The following is a 16731-nucleotide window of genomic DNA, read 5'->3' on the forward strand; positions in this document are numbered from 1 at the left end:
TCGTGCGTAGAGTTGTATGGCTTGTTAAATGAAATGTTTGGTAATGAATCTGATTTAAAGCGTAATTCTGTTACTGTGGAATTGCTCGTAAGTATCTTACCATCAAATACAAACCCTGCTAGCCGTCTGGTGAGGCTGTTGAGCAACTAGGTTAAAGACTGCTTGGTTTAGCCCAGTGGTTTGGCACAGTAAGACTGCTTGGTTTAGCCTGGTGGTTTGGCAGTCAGACTGCTTGGTTTAGCCTGGTGGTTTGGCAGTCAGACTGCTTGGTTTAGCCTGGTGGTTTGGCACTGTAAGACTGCTTGGTTTAGCCCGGTGGTTTGGCAGTCAGACTGCTTGGTTTAGCCTGGTGGTTTGGCAGTCAGACTGCTTGGTTTAGCCTGGTGGTTTGGCACAGTCAGACTGCTTGGTTTAGCCTGGTGGTTTGGCACAGTAAGACTGCTTGGTTTAGCCCGGTGGTTTGGCACAGTCAGACTGCTTGGTTTAGCCTGGTGGTTTGGCAGTCAGACTGCTTGGTTTAGCCTGGTGGTTTGGCACAGTAAGACTGCTTGGTTTAGCCCGGTGGTTTGGCACAGTCAGACTGCTTGGTTTAGCCTGGTGGTTTGGCAGTCAGACTGCTTGGTTTAGCCTGGTGGTTTGGCACAGTAAGACTGCTTGGTTTAGCCTGGTGGTTTGGCAGTCAGACTGCTTGGTTTAGCCTGGTGGTTTGGCAGTCAGACTGCTTGGTTTAGCCTTGTGGTTTGGCACAGTAAGACTGCTTGGTTTAGCCTGGTGGTTTGGCACGGTAAGACTGCTTGGTTTAGCCTGGTGGTTTGGCACGGTAAGACTGCTTGGTTTAGCCTGGTGGTTTGGCACGGTAAGACTGCTTGGTTTAGCCTGGTGGTTTGGCACGGTAAGACTGCTTGGTTTAGCCTGGTGGTTTGGCAGTCAGACTGCTTGGTTTAGCCTGGTGGTTTGGCATGGTAAGACTGCTTGGTTTAGCCCGGTGGTTTGGCACAGTAAGACTGCTTGGTTTAGCCTGGTGGTTTGGCACAGTAAGACTGCTTGGTTTAGCTTTAGCCTGGTGGTTTGGCACAGTAAGACTGCTTGGTTTAGCTTTAGCCTGGTGGTTTGGCAGTCAGACTGCTTGGTTTAGCCTGGTGGTTTGGCACAGTAAGACTGTTTGGTTTAGCCTGGTGGTTTGGCACGGTAAGACTGCTTGGTTTAGCCCGGTGGTTTGGCAGTCAGACTGCTTGGTTTAGCCTGGTGGTTTGGCAGTCAGACTGCTTGGTTTAGCCTGGTGGTTTGGCACAGTCAGACTGCTTGGTTTAGCCTGGTGGTTTGGCACAGTAAGACTGCTTGGTTTAGCCCGGTGGTTTGGCACAGTCAGACTGCTTGGTTTAGCCTGGTGGTTTGGCAGTCAGACTGCTTGGTTTAGCCTGGTGGTTTGGCACAGTAAGACTGCTTGGTTTAGCCCGGTGGTTTGGCACAGTCAGACTGCTTGGTTTAGCCTGGTGGTTTGGCAGTCAGACTGCTTGGTTTAGCCTGGTGGTTTGGCACAGTAAGACTGCTTGGTTTAGCCTGGTGGTTTGGCAGTCAGACTGCTTGGTTTAGCCTGGTGGTTTGGCAGTCAGACTGCTTGGTTTAGCCTTGTGGTTTGGCACAGTAAGACTGCTTGGTTTAGCCTGGTGGTTTGGCACGGTAAGACTGCTTGGTTTAGCCTGGTGGTTTGGCACGGTAAGACTGCTTGGTTTAGCCTGGTGGTTTGGCACAGTAAGACTGCTTGGTTTAGCCCGGTGGTTTGGCACAGTCAGACTGCTTGGTTTAGCCTGGTGGTTTGGCAGTCAGACTGCTTGGTTTAGCCTGGTGGTTTGGCACAGTAAGACTGCTTGGTTTAGCCCGGTGGTTTGGCACAGTCAGACTGCTTGGTTTAGCCTGGTGGTTTGGCAGTCAGACTGCTTGGTTTAGCCTGGTGGTTTGGCACAGTAAGACTGCTTGGTTTAGCCTGGTGGTTTGGCAGTCAGACTGCTTGGTTTAGCCTGGTGGTTTGGCAGTCAGACTGCTTGGTTTAGCCTTGTGGTTTGGCACAGTAAGACTGCTTGGTTTAGCCTGGTGGTTTGGCACGGTAAGACTGCTTGGTTTAGCCTGGTGGTTTGGCACGGTAAGACTGCTTGGTTTAGCCTGGTGGTTTGGCACGGTAAGACTGCTTGGTTTAGCCTGGTGGTTTGGCACGGTAAGACTGCTTGGTTTAGCCTGGTGGTTTGGCAGTCAGACTGCTTGGTTTAGCCTGGTGGTTTGGCATGGTAAGACTGCTTGGTTTAGCCCGGTGGTTTGGCACAGTAAGACTGCTTGGTTTAGCCTGGTGGTTTGGCACAGTAAGACTGCTTAGTTTAGCTTTAGCCTGGTGGTTTGGCACGGTAAGACTGCTTGGTTTAGCCTGGTGGTTTGGCACAGTCAGACTGCTTGGTTTAGCCTGGTGGTTTGGCAGTCAGACTGCTTGGTTTAGCCTGGTGGTTTGGCACAGTAAGACTGTTTGGTTTAGCCTGGTGGTTTGGCACGGTAAGACTGCTTGGTTTAGCCTGGTGGTTTGGCACGGTAAGACTGCTTGGTTTAGCCTGGTGGTTTGGCACGGTAAGACTGCTTGGTTTAGCCTGGTGGTTTGGCACGGTAAGACTGCTTGGTTTAGCCTGGTGGTTTGGCACAGTCAGACTGCTTGGTTTAGCCTGGTGGTTTGGCACGGTAAGACTGTCTGGTGGTTTGGCAGTCAGACTGCTTGGTTTAGCCCGGTGGTTTGGCACGGTAAGACTGCTTGGTTTAGCCCGGTGGTTTGGCACGGTAAGACTGCTTGGTTTAGCCTGGTGGTTTGGCACGGTAAGACTGCTTGGTTTAGCCTGGTGGTTTGGCAGTCAGACTGCTTGGTTTAGCCCGGTGGTTTGGCACGGTAAGACTGTGTATAATACATGTTTACCACAGTATAGTAACCATGATCAGACTGACTGTTAAATCGGATCAGTCTCTGGTTGTTATCAGAGTTCTGTCAGATGAATGTGTGTTAGAGAGGGAGAGACAGAGATCAAACAGGCCTCTGTTGTAGGGGATCATGTGAAGAGAAGAGAGTCAGTCTTAGTTCATGTGAAGAGAAGGGGATCAGTCTTAGTTCATGTGAAGAGAAGAGGGTCAGTCTTAGTTCATGTGAAGAGTAGAGGGATCAGTCTTAGTTCATGAAGAGAAGGGGATCAGTCTTAGTTCATGTGAAGAGAAGAGGGTCAGTCTTAGTTCATGTGAAGAGAAGAGGGTCAGTCTTATTTCATGTGAAGAGTAGAGGGTCAGTCTTAGTTCATGTGAAGAGTAGAGAGTCAGTCTTAGTTCATGAAGAGTAGAGGGATCAGTCTTAGTTCATGAAGAGTAGAGGGATCAGTCTTAGTTCATGAAGAGTAGAGGGTCAGTCTTAGTTCATGAAGAGTAGAGGGTCAGTCTTATTTCATGTGAAGAGTAGAGGGATCAGTCTTAGTTCATGTGAAGAGTAGAGGGATCAGTCTTAGTTCATGTGAAGAGTAGAGGGTCAGTCTTATTTCATGTGAAGAGTAGAGGGATCAGTCTTAGTTCATGAAGAGTAGAGGGTCAGTCTTAGTTCATGTGAAGAGAAGAGGGTCAGTCTTAGTTCATGAAGAGTAGAGGGATCAGTCTTAGTTCATGAAGAGTAGAGGGTCAGTCTTAGTTCATGTGAAGAGTAGAGGGATCAGTCTTAGTTCATGAAGAGTAGAGGGATCAGTCTTAGTTCATGAAGAGTAGAGGGATCAGTCTTAGTTCATGAAGAGTAGAGGGATCAGTCTTAGTTCATGTGAAGAGTAGAGGGATCAGTCTTAGTTCATGTGAAGAGTAGAGGGATCAGTCTTAGTTCTTGTGAAGAGTAGAGGGTCAGTCTTAGTTCATGAAGAGTAGAGGGTCAGTCTTAGTTCATGAAGAGTAGAGGGATCAGTCTTAGTTCATGTGAAGAGTAGAGGGATCAGTCTTAGTTCATGTGAAGAGTAGAGGGTCAGTCTTATTTCATGAAGAGTAGAGGGTCAGTCTTAGTTCATGAAGAGTAGAGGGTCAGTCTTATTTCATGTGAAGAGTAGAGGGTCAGTCTTAGTTCATGTGAAGAGTAGAGGATCAGTCTTAGTTCATGAAGAGTAGAGGGATCAGTCTTAGTTCATGTGAAGAGTAGAGGGTCAGTCTTAGTTCATGTGAAGAGTAGAGGGATCAGTCTTAGTTCATGTGAAGAGTAGAGGGTCAGTCTTAGTTCATGAAGAGTAGAGGGATCAGTCTTAGTTCATGAAGAGTAGAGGGTCAGTCTTAGTTCATGAAGAGAAGGGGATCAGTCTTAGTTCATGAAGAGTAGAGGGATCAGTCTTAGTTCATGTGAAGAGCAGAGGGTCAGTCTTAGTTCATGAAGAGTAGAGAGTCAGTCTTAGTTCATGAAGAGAAGGGGATCAGTCTTAGTTCAGGTCCTGTCTATAGTGTGGTCTTACCTCATCTCTAGAGGAAGGCTTCAGTAGAGTTGTCCTGTCTTGTGGTGGTCCTGTCTTGTGGTGGTCCTGTCTATAGTGGTCCTGTCTACTATCCCTGTCTTACAGTGGTCCTGTCTATAGTGGTCCTGTCTTATAGTGGTCCTGTCTTATAGTGGTCCTGTCTTATAGTGGTCCTGTCTTGTAGTGGTCCTGTCTATATTGGTCATATCTATAGTGGTCCTGTCTATTGTCACCTGTCTTGTAGTGGTCCTGTCTGTAGTGGTCCTGTCTGTAGTGGTCCTGTCTTGAAGGGGTCCTGTCTATAGTGGTCCTGTCTATATTGGTCCTGTCTATAGTGGTCCTGTCTATATTGGTCCTGTCTATAGTGGTCTATAGTGGTCCTGTCTGTAGTGATCCTGTCTATAGTGGTCCTGTCTATAGTGGTTTTGTAGTGGTCCTGTCTATAGTGGTCTATAGTGGTCCTGTCTGTAGTGATCCTGTCTATAGTGGTCCTGTCTATAGTGGTTTTGTAGTGGTCCTGTCTATAGTGGTCCTGTCTATAGTGGTCTTGTCTATAGTTGTTTTGAAGTGGTCCTGTCTATAGTGGTCCTGTCTATAGTGGTTCTGTCTATAGTGGTCCTGTCTATAGTGGTCTATAGTGGTCCTGTCTATAGTGGTCCTGTCTATAGTGGTCCTGTCTATAGCGGTCCTGTCTATAGCGGTCCTGTCTATAGTGGTCCTGTCTATAGTGGTCCTGTCTGTAGTGGTCCTGTCTATAGTGGTCTATAGTGGTCCTGTCTATAGTGGTCCTGTCTATAGCGGTGCTGTCTATAGTGGTCCTGTCTATAGTGGTCCTGTCTATAGCGGTCCTGTCTATAATGGTCTATAGTGGTCCTGTCTATAGTGGTCCTGTCTATAGCGGTACTGTCTATAGTGGTCCTGTGTATAGTTGTCCTGTCTATAGTGGTCCTGTCTTTAGTGGTCCTGTCTATAGTGGTCCTGTCTATAGTGGTCTATAGTGGTCCTGTCTATAGTGGTCCTGTCTATAGTGGTCCTGTCTATAGTGGTCTATAGTGGTCCTGTCTATAGCGGTGCTGTCTATAGTGGTCCTGTCTATAGCGGTCCTGTCTATAGCGTTGCTGTCTATAGTGGTCCTGTCTATAGTGGTCCTGTCTATAGTGGTCCTGTCTGTAGTGGTCTATAGTGGTCCTGTCTTTAGTGGTCCTGTCTATAGTGGTGCTGTCTATAGTGGTCCTGTCTATAGCGGTCCTGTCTATAGCGTTGCTGTCTATAGTGGTCCTGTCTATAGTGGTCCTGTCTATAGTGGTCCTGTCTGTAGTGGTCTATAGTGGTCCTGTCTTTAGTGGTCCTGTCTATAGTGGTCCTGTCTATAGTGGTCCTGTCTGTAGTGGTCCTGTCTGTAGTGGTCCTGTCTATAGTGGTCTTTAGTGGTCCTGTCTATAGCGGTCCTGTCTATAGCGGTCCTGTCTATAGCGGTCCTGTCTATAGCGGTCCTGTCTGTAGTGGTCTATAGTGGTCCTGTCTATAGCGGTCCTGTCTATAGCGGTCCTGTCTATAGTGGTCCTGTCTATAGTGGTCCTGTCTGTAGTGGTCCTGTCTATAGTGGTCTATAGTGGTCCTGTCTATAGTGGTGCTGTCTATAGTGGCGCTGTCTATAGTGGTCCTGTCTATAGTGGTCCTGTCTATAGCGGTCCTGTCTATAATGGTCTATAGTGGTCCTGTCTATAGTGGTCCTGTCTATAGTGGTCCTGTCTATAGCGGTACTGTCTATAGTGGTCCTGTGTATAGTTGTCCTGTCTATAGTGGTCCTGTCTTTAGTGGTCCTGTCTATAGTGGTCCTGTCTATAGTGGTCTATAGTGGTCCTGTCTATAGTGGTCCTGTCTATAGTGGTCCTGTCTATAGTGGTCTATAGTGGTCCTGTCTATAGCGGTGCTGTCTATAGTGGTCCTGTCTATAGCGGTCCTGTCTATAGCGTTGCTGTCTATAGTGGTCCTGTCTATAGTGGTCCTGTCTATAGTGGTCCTGTCTGTAGTGGTCTATAGTGGTCCTGTCTTTAGTGGTCCTGTCTATAGTGGTGCTGTCTATAGTGGTCCTGTCTATAGCGGTCCTGTCTATAGCGTTGCTGTCTATAGTGGTCCTGTCTATAGTGGTCCTGTCTATAGTGGTCCTGTCTGTAGTGGTCTATAGTGGTCCTGTCTTTAGTGGTCCTGTCTATAGTGGTCCTGTCTATAGTGGTCCTGTCTGTAGTGGTCCTGTCTGTAGTGGTCCTGTCTATAGTGGTCTTTAGTGGTCCTGTCTATAGCGGTCCTGTCTATAGCGGTCCTGTCTATAGCGGTCCTGTCTATAGTGGTCCTGTCTGTAGTGGTCTATAGTGGTCCTGTCTTTAGTGGTCCTGTCTATAGTGGTCCTGTCTATAGCGGTCCTGTCTATAGCGGTCCTGTCTATAGCGGTCCTGTCTATAGCGGTCCTGTCTATAGCGGTCCTGTCTATAGCGGTCCTGTCTATAGTGGTCCTGTCTGTAGTGGTCTATAGTGGTCCTGTCTATAGTGGTCCTGTCTATAGTGGTCCTGTCTATAGTGGTCCTGTCTATAGCGGTCCTGTCTATAGCGGTCCTGTCTAGCGGTCCTGTCTATAGCGGTCCTGTCTATAGCGGTCCTGTCTATAGCGGTCCTGTCTATAGTGGTCTATAGTGGTCCTGTCTATAGTGGTCCTGTCTATAGTGGTCCTGTCTATAGTGGTACTGTCTATAGCGGTCCTGTTGTGTTCATGATGATACCCAACATCTCTGTATCTATCTTCCTGTCTGCAGACTGAAGCTCTCTGAGTCTGTATCTATCTTCCTGTCTGCAGACTGAAGCTCTCTGAGTCTGTATCTATCTTCCTGTCTGTAGACTGAAGCTCTCTGAGTCTGTATCTATCTTCCTGTCTGCAGACTGAAGCTCTCTGAGTCTGTATCTATCTTCCTGTCTGCAGACTGAAGCTCTCTGAGTCTGTATCTAACTTCCTGTCTGCAGACTGAAGCTCTCTGAGTCTCTATCTTCCTGTCTGCAGACTGAAGCTCTCTGAGTCTGTATCTATCTTCCTGTCTGCAGACTGAAGCTCTCTGAGTCTGTATCTTCCTGTCTGTAGACTGAAGCTCTCTGAGTCTGTATCTAACTTCCTGTCTGCAGACTGAAGCTCTCTGTCTCGGGATGAGCTTCTCATGTTGACCTCTGCTTCCACCTGGTGGAGGAAAGGAAAAATAACCCATCATCCCAAATATAAATATATGCTTTCATCCTTTATTTAACCAGGCAAGTCAGTTAAGAACAAATTCTTATTTATAATGACGCCCTACCGGGGAACAGTGGGGTTAACTACCTTGTTCGGGGGCAGAACGACAGATTTTTTACCTTGTCAGCTCGGGGATTCAAACCAGCAACCTTTTGGTACCTGACAGACATTGACAGTGATGAATGATCAGCATGTTGTGTGTATTGTGGATGTTGAAACCTGTTGTCTTTCTCTCTCTGTCCTCTCTGTCCTCTCCGTGTCTCTCCATGTCTCTCCGTGTCTCTCTGTCCTCTCCGTGTCTCTCTGTCCTCTCTGTCCTCTCCATGTCTCTCTGTCCTCTCCATGTCTCTCTGTCCTCTCCGTGTCTCTCTGTCCTCTCCGTGTCTCTCTGTCCTCTCCGTGTCTCTCTGTCCTCTCCGTGTCTCTGTGTCTCTCTGTCCTCTCTGTCCTCTCCGTGTCTCTCTGTCCTCTCCGTGTCTCTCTGTCCTCTCCGTTGTCTCTCCGTATCTCTCTGTCCTCTCCGTGTCTCTCTGTCCTCTCTGTCCTCTCCGTGTCTCTCTGTCCTCTCTGTCCTCTCCGTGTCTCTCTGTCCTCTCTGTCCTCTCCGTGTCTCTCTGTCCTCTCCGTTGTCTCTCCGTATCTCTCTGTCCTCTACGTGTCTCTCTGTGTCTCTCTGTCCTCTCTCTGTCCTCTCCATGTCTCTCTGTCCTCTCCGTGTCTCTCTGTCCTCTCCGTGTCTCTCTGTCCTCTCCGTGTCTCTGTGTCTCTCTGTCCTCTCCGTGTCTCTCTGTCCTCTCCGTGTCTCTCTGTCCTCTCTCTGTCCTCTCCGTGTCTCTCTGTCCTCTCCGTTGTCTCTCCGTATCTCTCTGTCCTCTCCGTGTCTCTCTGTCCTCTCTGTCCTCTCCGTGTCTCTCTGTCCTCTCCGTGTCTCTCTGTCCTCTCCGTGTCTCTCTGTCCTCTCTGTCCTCTCTGTCCTCTCCGTGTCTCTCTGTCCTCTCTGTCCTCTCCGTGTCTCTCTGTCCTCTCTGTCCTCTCTCTGTCCTCTCCGTGTCTCTCTGTCCTCTCTGTCCTCTCCGTGTCTCTCTGTCCTCTCTGTCCTCTCTCTGTCCTCTCCGTTGTCTCTCTGTCCTCTCTGTCCTCTCCGTGTCTCTCTGTCCTCTGTCCTCTCCGTTGTCTCTCTGTCCTCTCTCTGTCCTCTCCGTGTCTCTCTGTCCTCTCTGTCCTCTCCGTTGTCTCTCTGTCCTCTCCGTTGTCTCTCTGTCCTCTCTCTGTCCTCTCCGTTGTCTCTCTGTCCTCTCTCTGTCCTCTCCGTGTCTCTCTGTCCTCTCTGTCCTCTCCGTTGTCTCTCTGTCCTCCAGCTGTACTGGAGTCAGCTCAGATCCTCTTCATCCTGGTCCTGATGACCGTAATGCTGCTGCTGATTGGCTGTCTGTTCAACCACTACAAGCTGTCTTCCTGCTCCTTTACAACCAGACAGAGACAGGCCCGGAGGCAAGCACAACACCTACAGCAGGTCAGTACGGGTGTGTGTGTGTGTGTGTGTGTGTGTGTGTGTGTGTGTGTGTGTGTGTGTGTGTGTGTGTGTGTGTGTGTGTGTGTGTGTGTGTGTGTGTGTGTGTGTGTGTGTGTGTGTGTGTGTGTCTTAATAATGTCCGGGGACGGAGCAAATGGAACGGCATCAAACCCCCTGGAAACCATGGAAACCATGTGTTTGACGTGCCTGATTCCATTCCACCTATTCCGCTCCAGTCATTACAACCAGCCCTGTCCTCCCCCTGTTCACCTGTCTGGACGGCTGCCCCTGTTCACCTGTCTAGCCAGCTGCCCCTGTTCACCTGTTCACCTGTCTAGCCAGCTGCCCCTGTTCACCTGTTCACCTGTCTAGCCAGCTGCCCCTGTTCACCTGTTCACCTGTCTAGCCAGCTGCCCCTGTTCACCTGTTCACCTGTCTAGCCAGCTGCCCCTGTTCACCTGTTCACCTGTCTAGCCAGCTGCCCCTGTTCACCTGTTCACCTGTCTAGCCAGCTGCCCCTGTTCACCTGTTCACCTGTCTAGCCAGCTGCCCCTGTTCACCTGTTCACCTGTCTAGCCAGCTGTTCACCTGTTCACCTGATTGGAGCTGGTTCTTGTTCTAACATGTCTTCTTGAGTCAAGCAGATCAGATGTTCGATGTCCTTTAAGGTAACTGTTTCCTCCGCAGGTTAAATGTTCAGACTGTCTCTTTCTGTCATCAGGATCTCTGGCCGTCGGACAGCGGCTCTCGACAAGGTGCCTCCGAGGTAAAAACCCAGGAAGTGTGTGTGCGTGTGTGTGTGTGCGTGTGTGTGTGTGTGTGTGTGTGTGTGTGTGTGTGTGTGTTTGCCAGCGCCAATCTGTTTAGTAATGGACCCTCACTGGATCTGTTTAGTAATGGACCCCCACTGGATCCTATCTGTTTAGTAATGGACCCCCACTGGATCCAATCTGTTTAGTAATGGACCCCCACTGGATCCAATCTGTTTAGTAATGGACCCCCACTGGATCCAATCTGTTTAGTAATGGACCCCCACTGGATCCAATCTGTTTAGTAATGGACCCCCACTGGATCCAATCTGTTTAGTAATGGACCCCCACTGGATCCAATCTGTTTAGTAATGGACCCCCACTGGATCCAATCTGTTTAGTAATGGACCCCCACTGGATCCAATCTGTTTAGTAATGGACCCCCACTGGATCCAATCTGTTTAGTAATGGACCCCCACTGGATCCAATCTGTTTAGTAATGGACCCCCACTGGATCCAATCTGTTTAGTAATGGACCCCACTGGATCCAATCTGTTTAGTAATGGACCCCCACTGGATCCAATCTGTTTAGTAATGGACCCCCACTGGATCCAATCTGTTTAGTAATGGACCCCCACGGGATCCAATCTGTTTAGTAATGGACCCCACTGGATCCAATCTGTTTAGTAATGGACCCCCACTGGATCCAATCTGTTTAGTAATGGACCCCCACTGGATCCAATCTGTTTAGTAATGGACCCCCACTGGATCCAATCTGTTTAGTAATGGACCCCCACTGGATCCAATCTGTTTAGTAATGGACCCCCTCTGGATCCAATCTGTTTAGTAATGGACCCCCACTGGATCCAATCCGTTTAGTAATGGACCCCACTGGATCCAATCTGTTTAGTAATGGACCCCCACTGGATCCAATCTGTTTAGTAATGGACCCCCACTGGATCCAATCTGTTCAGTAATGGACCCCCACTGGATCCAAACTGTTTAGTAATGGACCCCACTGGATCCAATCCGTTTAGTAATGGACCCCACTGGATCCAATCTGTTTAGTAATGGACCCCCACTGGATCCAATCTGTTTAGTTATGGACCCCCACTGGATCCAATCTGTTTAGTAATGGACCCCCACTGGATCCAATCTGTTTAGTAATGGACCCCCACTGGATCCAATCTGTTTAGTAATGGACCCCCGGCCCGGGGACCCCCACTGGATCCAATCTGTTTAGTAATGGACCCCCACTGGATCCAATCTATCTATCCTCTGTATCTATCTAACCCTCTATCTATCTCTGTGTCTAGGTGCTGTATCTCTCTAACCCTCTATCTATCTATCTCTGTGTCTATAGGACTAGGTGCTGTATCTATCTAACCCTCTATCTATCTCTGTGTCTAGGTGCTGTATCTATCTAACCCTCTATCTATCTCTGTGTCTAGGTGCTGTATCTGTCTAACCCTCTATCTATCTCTGTGTTTAGGTGCTGTATGTGCCCCAGACAAGGGAGAGGTTCACAGCCTCGTCCTTTATGTCCAGGGAGCGTTTCAGTCGCTTCCAGCCCACCTGCCACTACCTGACCCGCGACCTCCATCTTCCCCCCACCATCTCCCTGTCTGACGGAGAGGAGCCCCCGCCCTACCAGGGTCCCTGTACCTTACAGCTGAGGGACCCGGAGCAGCAGTTAGAGTTGAACAGAGAGTCGGTCAGGGCCCCTCCCAACAGAACCATCTTTCACAGCGACGCGATAGACGTGCACGGTGGAGGGGCTGGAGGGCCGAGGCCACCCAGCAGTAACTCTGGTATCAGCGTAGCCAATAGCAGCAGCAGCCACGGACGCATGGAACACCCGCCTCCGGCGTATTGCGAGGTGATTGGTCAGCACTACCCTGGCTTCTTTCACCACCCGCACAGCGATAACACACTCGGGACCTGGACCGGGGGCGGGACCAGCCTGCAGGGCCAATCGGAAAGCACAATACCTGCCAAGGGCAGGAAAGGGGAGGAGCTGAGGTGAGATGGAGGAGGGACTATGCTGTCGGAGACTCCTCCCCCTGTAAAGGACAATCTCTTGATGGACCGACACTCCCAGGATGCACAACTAAACACAACATTACCAACCTGCACAACTAAACACAACATTATCAACCTGCTACAACATTATCAACCTATACAACTAAACACAACATTATCAACCTGCTACAACATTATCAACCTATACAACTAAACACAACATTACCAACCTGCTACAACATTACCAACCTGCTACAAGTAAACACAACATTATCAACCTGCACAACTAAACACAACATTACCAACCTGCACAACTAAACACAACATTACCAACATGCTACAACATTATCAACCTGCACAACTAAACACAACATTATCAACCTGCTACAACATTATCAACCTGCACAACTAAACACAACATTATCAACCTGCTACAACTAAACACAACATTACTAACCTGCTACAACATTATCAACCTGCACAACTAAACACAACATTAACAACCTGCACAACTAAACACAACATTATTACTGCTACAACTAAACACAACATTATCAACCTGCTACAACATTACCAACCTGCTACAACTCAACACAACATTACCAACCTGCACAACTCAACACAACATTACCAACCTGCACAACTAAACACAACATTACCAACCTGCTACAACTAAATACAACATTACCAACCTGCTACAACTAAACACAACATTATCAACCTGCTACAACTCAACACAACATTACCAACCTGCTACAACATTACCAACCTGCTACAACTAAACACATCATTACCAACCTGCTACAACTCAACACAACAATACCAACCTGCTACAACTAAACACAACATTACCAACCTGCTACAACTCAACACAACATTACCAACCTGCTACAACATTACCAACCTGCTACAACTAAACACATCATTACCAACCTGCTACAACTCAACACAACATTACCAACCTGCTACAACTCAACACAACATTACCAACCTGCTACAACTCAACACAACATTACCAACCTGCTACAACTCAACACAACATTACCAACCTGCTACAACTCAACACAACATTACCAACCTGCTACAACTAAACACAACATTACCAACCTGCTACAACATTACCAACCTGCACAACTAAACACAACATTACCAACCTGCTACAACTCAACACAACATTACCAACCTGCTACAACTCAACACAACATTATCAACCTGCTACAACATTATCAACCTATACAACTAAACACAACATTACCAACCTGCTACAACATTACCAACCTGCTACAACTAAACACAACATTACCAACCTGCTACAACTAAACACAACATTACCAACCTGCTACAACATTACCAACCTGCTACAACTAAACACAACATTATCAACCTGCTACAACTCAACACACACATTACCAACCTGCTACAACATTATCAACCTGCTACAACTCAACACAACATTACCAACCTGCTACAACTCAACACAACATTACCAACCTGCTACAACTCAACACAACATTACCAACCTGCTACAACATTACCAACCTGCTACAACTAAACACATCATTACCAACCTGCTACAACTCAACACAACATTACCAACCTGCTACAACTCAACACAACATTACCAACCTGCTACAACTCAACACAACATTACCAACCTGCTACAACTCAACACAACATTATCAACCTATACAACTAAACACAACATTATCAACCTGCTACAACTAAACACAACATTACCAACCTGCTACAACATTACCAACCTGCTACAACTAAACACAACATTACCAACCTGCTACAACTCAACACAACATTACCAACCTGCTACAACTAAACACAACATTACCAACCTGCTACAACATTACCAACCTGCACAACTAAACACAACATTACCAACCTGCTACAACTCAACACAACATTACCAACCTGCTACAACTCAACACAACATTATCAACCGTGCTACAACTCAACACAACATTATCAACCTGCTACAACTCAACACAACATTATCAACCTGCTACAACATTATCAACCTATACAACTAAACACAACATTACCAACCTGCTACAACATTACCAACCTGCTACAACTAAACACAACATTACCAACCTGCTACAACTCAACACAACATTACCAACCTGCTACAACATTACCAACCTGCTACAACTAAACACAACATTATCAACCTGCTACAACTCAACACAACATTACCAACCTGCTACAACATTATCAACCTGCTACAACTCAACACAACATTACCAACCTGCTACAACTAAATACAACATTACTAATCTGCTACAACATTACCAACCTGCTACAATTAAACACAACATTACCAACCTGCCCTAAACACAACATTACCAACCTGCTACAACTCAACACAACATTACCAACCTGCTACAACTCAACACAACAATACCAACCTGCACAACTAAACACAACATTACCAACCTGCTACAACTCAACACAACATTACCAACCTGCTACAACTCAACACAACATTACCAACCTGCTACAACTAAATACAACATTATCAACCTGCTACAACATTATCAACCTGTACAACTAAACACAACATTATCGACCTGCTACAACTAAACACAACATTATCGACCTGCTACACAGAGAGGAACCAAGCATAAATGTCTTTTTCCATTGATTGAAAATAGCTGTCACTGCAGGGGGATGTTTGTAGCCATCTTTTCATTTTATTTTCTCTTTCATGTGGGAACATCTATAATATTAGACCCATCTCTTTATTCTCTTGAATGACCTGTACAGACCAGGGTCTGTACCGACCCCGAGCTGGACTGAGGAGGTTTTATACAGACCAGGGTCTGTACCGACCCCGAGCTGGACTGAGGAGGTTTTATACTGACCAGGGTCTGTATCGACCCCGAGCTGGACTGAGGAGGTTTTATACAGACCAGGGTCTGTATCGACCCCGAGCTGGACTGAGGAGGTTTTATACAGACCAGGGTCTGTACCGAGCTGGACTGAGGAGGTTTTATACAGACCAGGGTCTGTATCGACCCAGAGCTGGACTGAGGGGTTTTATACAGACCAGGGTCTGTACCGACCCAGAGCTGGACTGAGGAGGTTTTATACAGACCAGGGTCTGTATCGACCCCGAGCTGGACTGAGGAGGTTTTATACAGACCAGGGTCTGTACCGACCCCGAGCTGGACTGAGGAGGTTTTATACAGACAGGGTCTGTGATCAACCAAGATGGACTGAGGAGGTTTTATACAGACCAGGATCTGTACCGAGCTGGACTGAGGAGGTTTTATACAGACCAGGGTCTGTATCGACCCAGAGCTGGACTGAGGGGTTTTATACAGACCAGGGTCTGGACTGAGGAGGTTTTATACAGACCAGGGTCTGTATCAACCCCGAGCTGGACTGAGGAGGTTTTATACAGACCAGGGTCTGTACCGACCCAGAGCTGGACTGAGGAGGTTTTATACAGACCAGGGTCTGTACCGACCCAGAGCTGGACTGAGGAGGTTTTATACAGACCAGGGTCTGTACCGAGCTGGACTGAGGAGGTTTTATACAGACCAGGGTCTGTACCGACCCAGAGCTGGACTGAGGAGGTTTTATACAGACCAGGGTCTGTATCGACCCCGAGCTGGACTGAGGAGGTTTTATACAGACCAGGGTCTGTACCGAGCTGGACTGAGGGGTTTTATACAGACCAGGGTCTGTACCGACCCAGAGCTGGACTGAGGAGGTTCTATACCTGGTCTGTGTTCAACCAAGATGGAAGAGGAACGACTCAAACATCCAAATCTTAGTGCCAAGGTTACCGTGGAAACAGAGGAGGGGAACTGATTTGTCTAAGTAACTAATATTAAAACATTAAAAAAATAAGTGTTATGTAAAGTTGTTATTGTCTATTTGTTGGAGCGTAAACAGAGAAACAACAGATGGGACGATGTGCATTGTTGTCCTGTCAGGAGTGGATTGATTGATTGATTGATTGATTGATTGATTGATTGAACTCTGGCTCCAAAGGTAAGGTAGGAGCAGATGGTAGGGCGAGGCCTCTTCCTATTGGAGGACCAACAGCCTATTATCTATCAGTCCCACTACCACCCAGTACACCAACTACCCTGTAGAACCATCAGTCCCACTACCACCCAGTACACCGACTACCCTGTAAAACCCAGCCTAGTACCCATCAGTCCCACTACCACCCAGTACACTGACTACCCTGTAGAACCCAGCCTAGTATCTATCAGTCCCACTACCACCCAGTACATCGACTACCACCCAGTACACCGACTACCCTGTAGAACCCAGTCTAGTATCTATCAGTCCCACTACCACCCAGTACACTGACTACCACCCAGTACACCGACTACCCTGTAGAACCCAGCCTAGTACCTATCAGTCCCACTACCACCCAGTACACCGACTACCCTGTAGAACCCAGCCTAGTACCCATCAGTCCCACTACCACCCAGTACACCGACTACCCTGTAGAACCCAGCCTAGTACCTATCAGTCCCACTACCACCCAGTACACCGACTACCACCCAGTACACCGACTACCCTGTAGAACCCAGCCTAGTACCTATCAGTCCCACTACCACCCAGTACACCGACTACCCTGTAGAACCATCAGTCCCACTACCACCCAGTACACCGACTACCCTGTAGAACCCAGCCTAGTACCTATCA

General features: G+C 47.8%; 1 protein-coding gene across 1 annotated transcript in view; it reads left to right on the forward strand.

The window, feature by feature from the left end:
- LOC106599972 (low-density lipoprotein receptor class A domain-containing protein 4) overlaps window positions 1-15930 on the forward strand; it is a 36091-nt gene extending 20161 nt beyond the window's left edge. The window contains exons 2-4 of the mRNA XM_082972721.1: window positions 9123-9277; window positions 9999-10043; window positions 11519-15930. Coding sequence (XP_082828847.1) covers window positions 9123-9277; window positions 9999-10043; window positions 11519-12052 — 734 coding nt within the window. The 3' untranslated portion in view covers window positions 12053-15930. The remainder of the gene's footprint in view (window positions 1-9122; window positions 9278-9998; window positions 10044-11518) is intronic.
- The last annotated feature ends 801 nt before the right edge of the window (window positions 15931-16731 follow it).

The sequence above is a fragment of the Salmo salar genome, unplaced genomic scaffold (assembly GCF_965601325.2).
Source record: "Salmo salar unplaced genomic scaffold, fSalSal1 ptg001042l, whole genome shotgun sequence".
Lineage (NCBI taxonomy): Eukaryota > Metazoa > Chordata > Actinopteri > Salmoniformes > Salmonidae > Salmo > Salmo salar.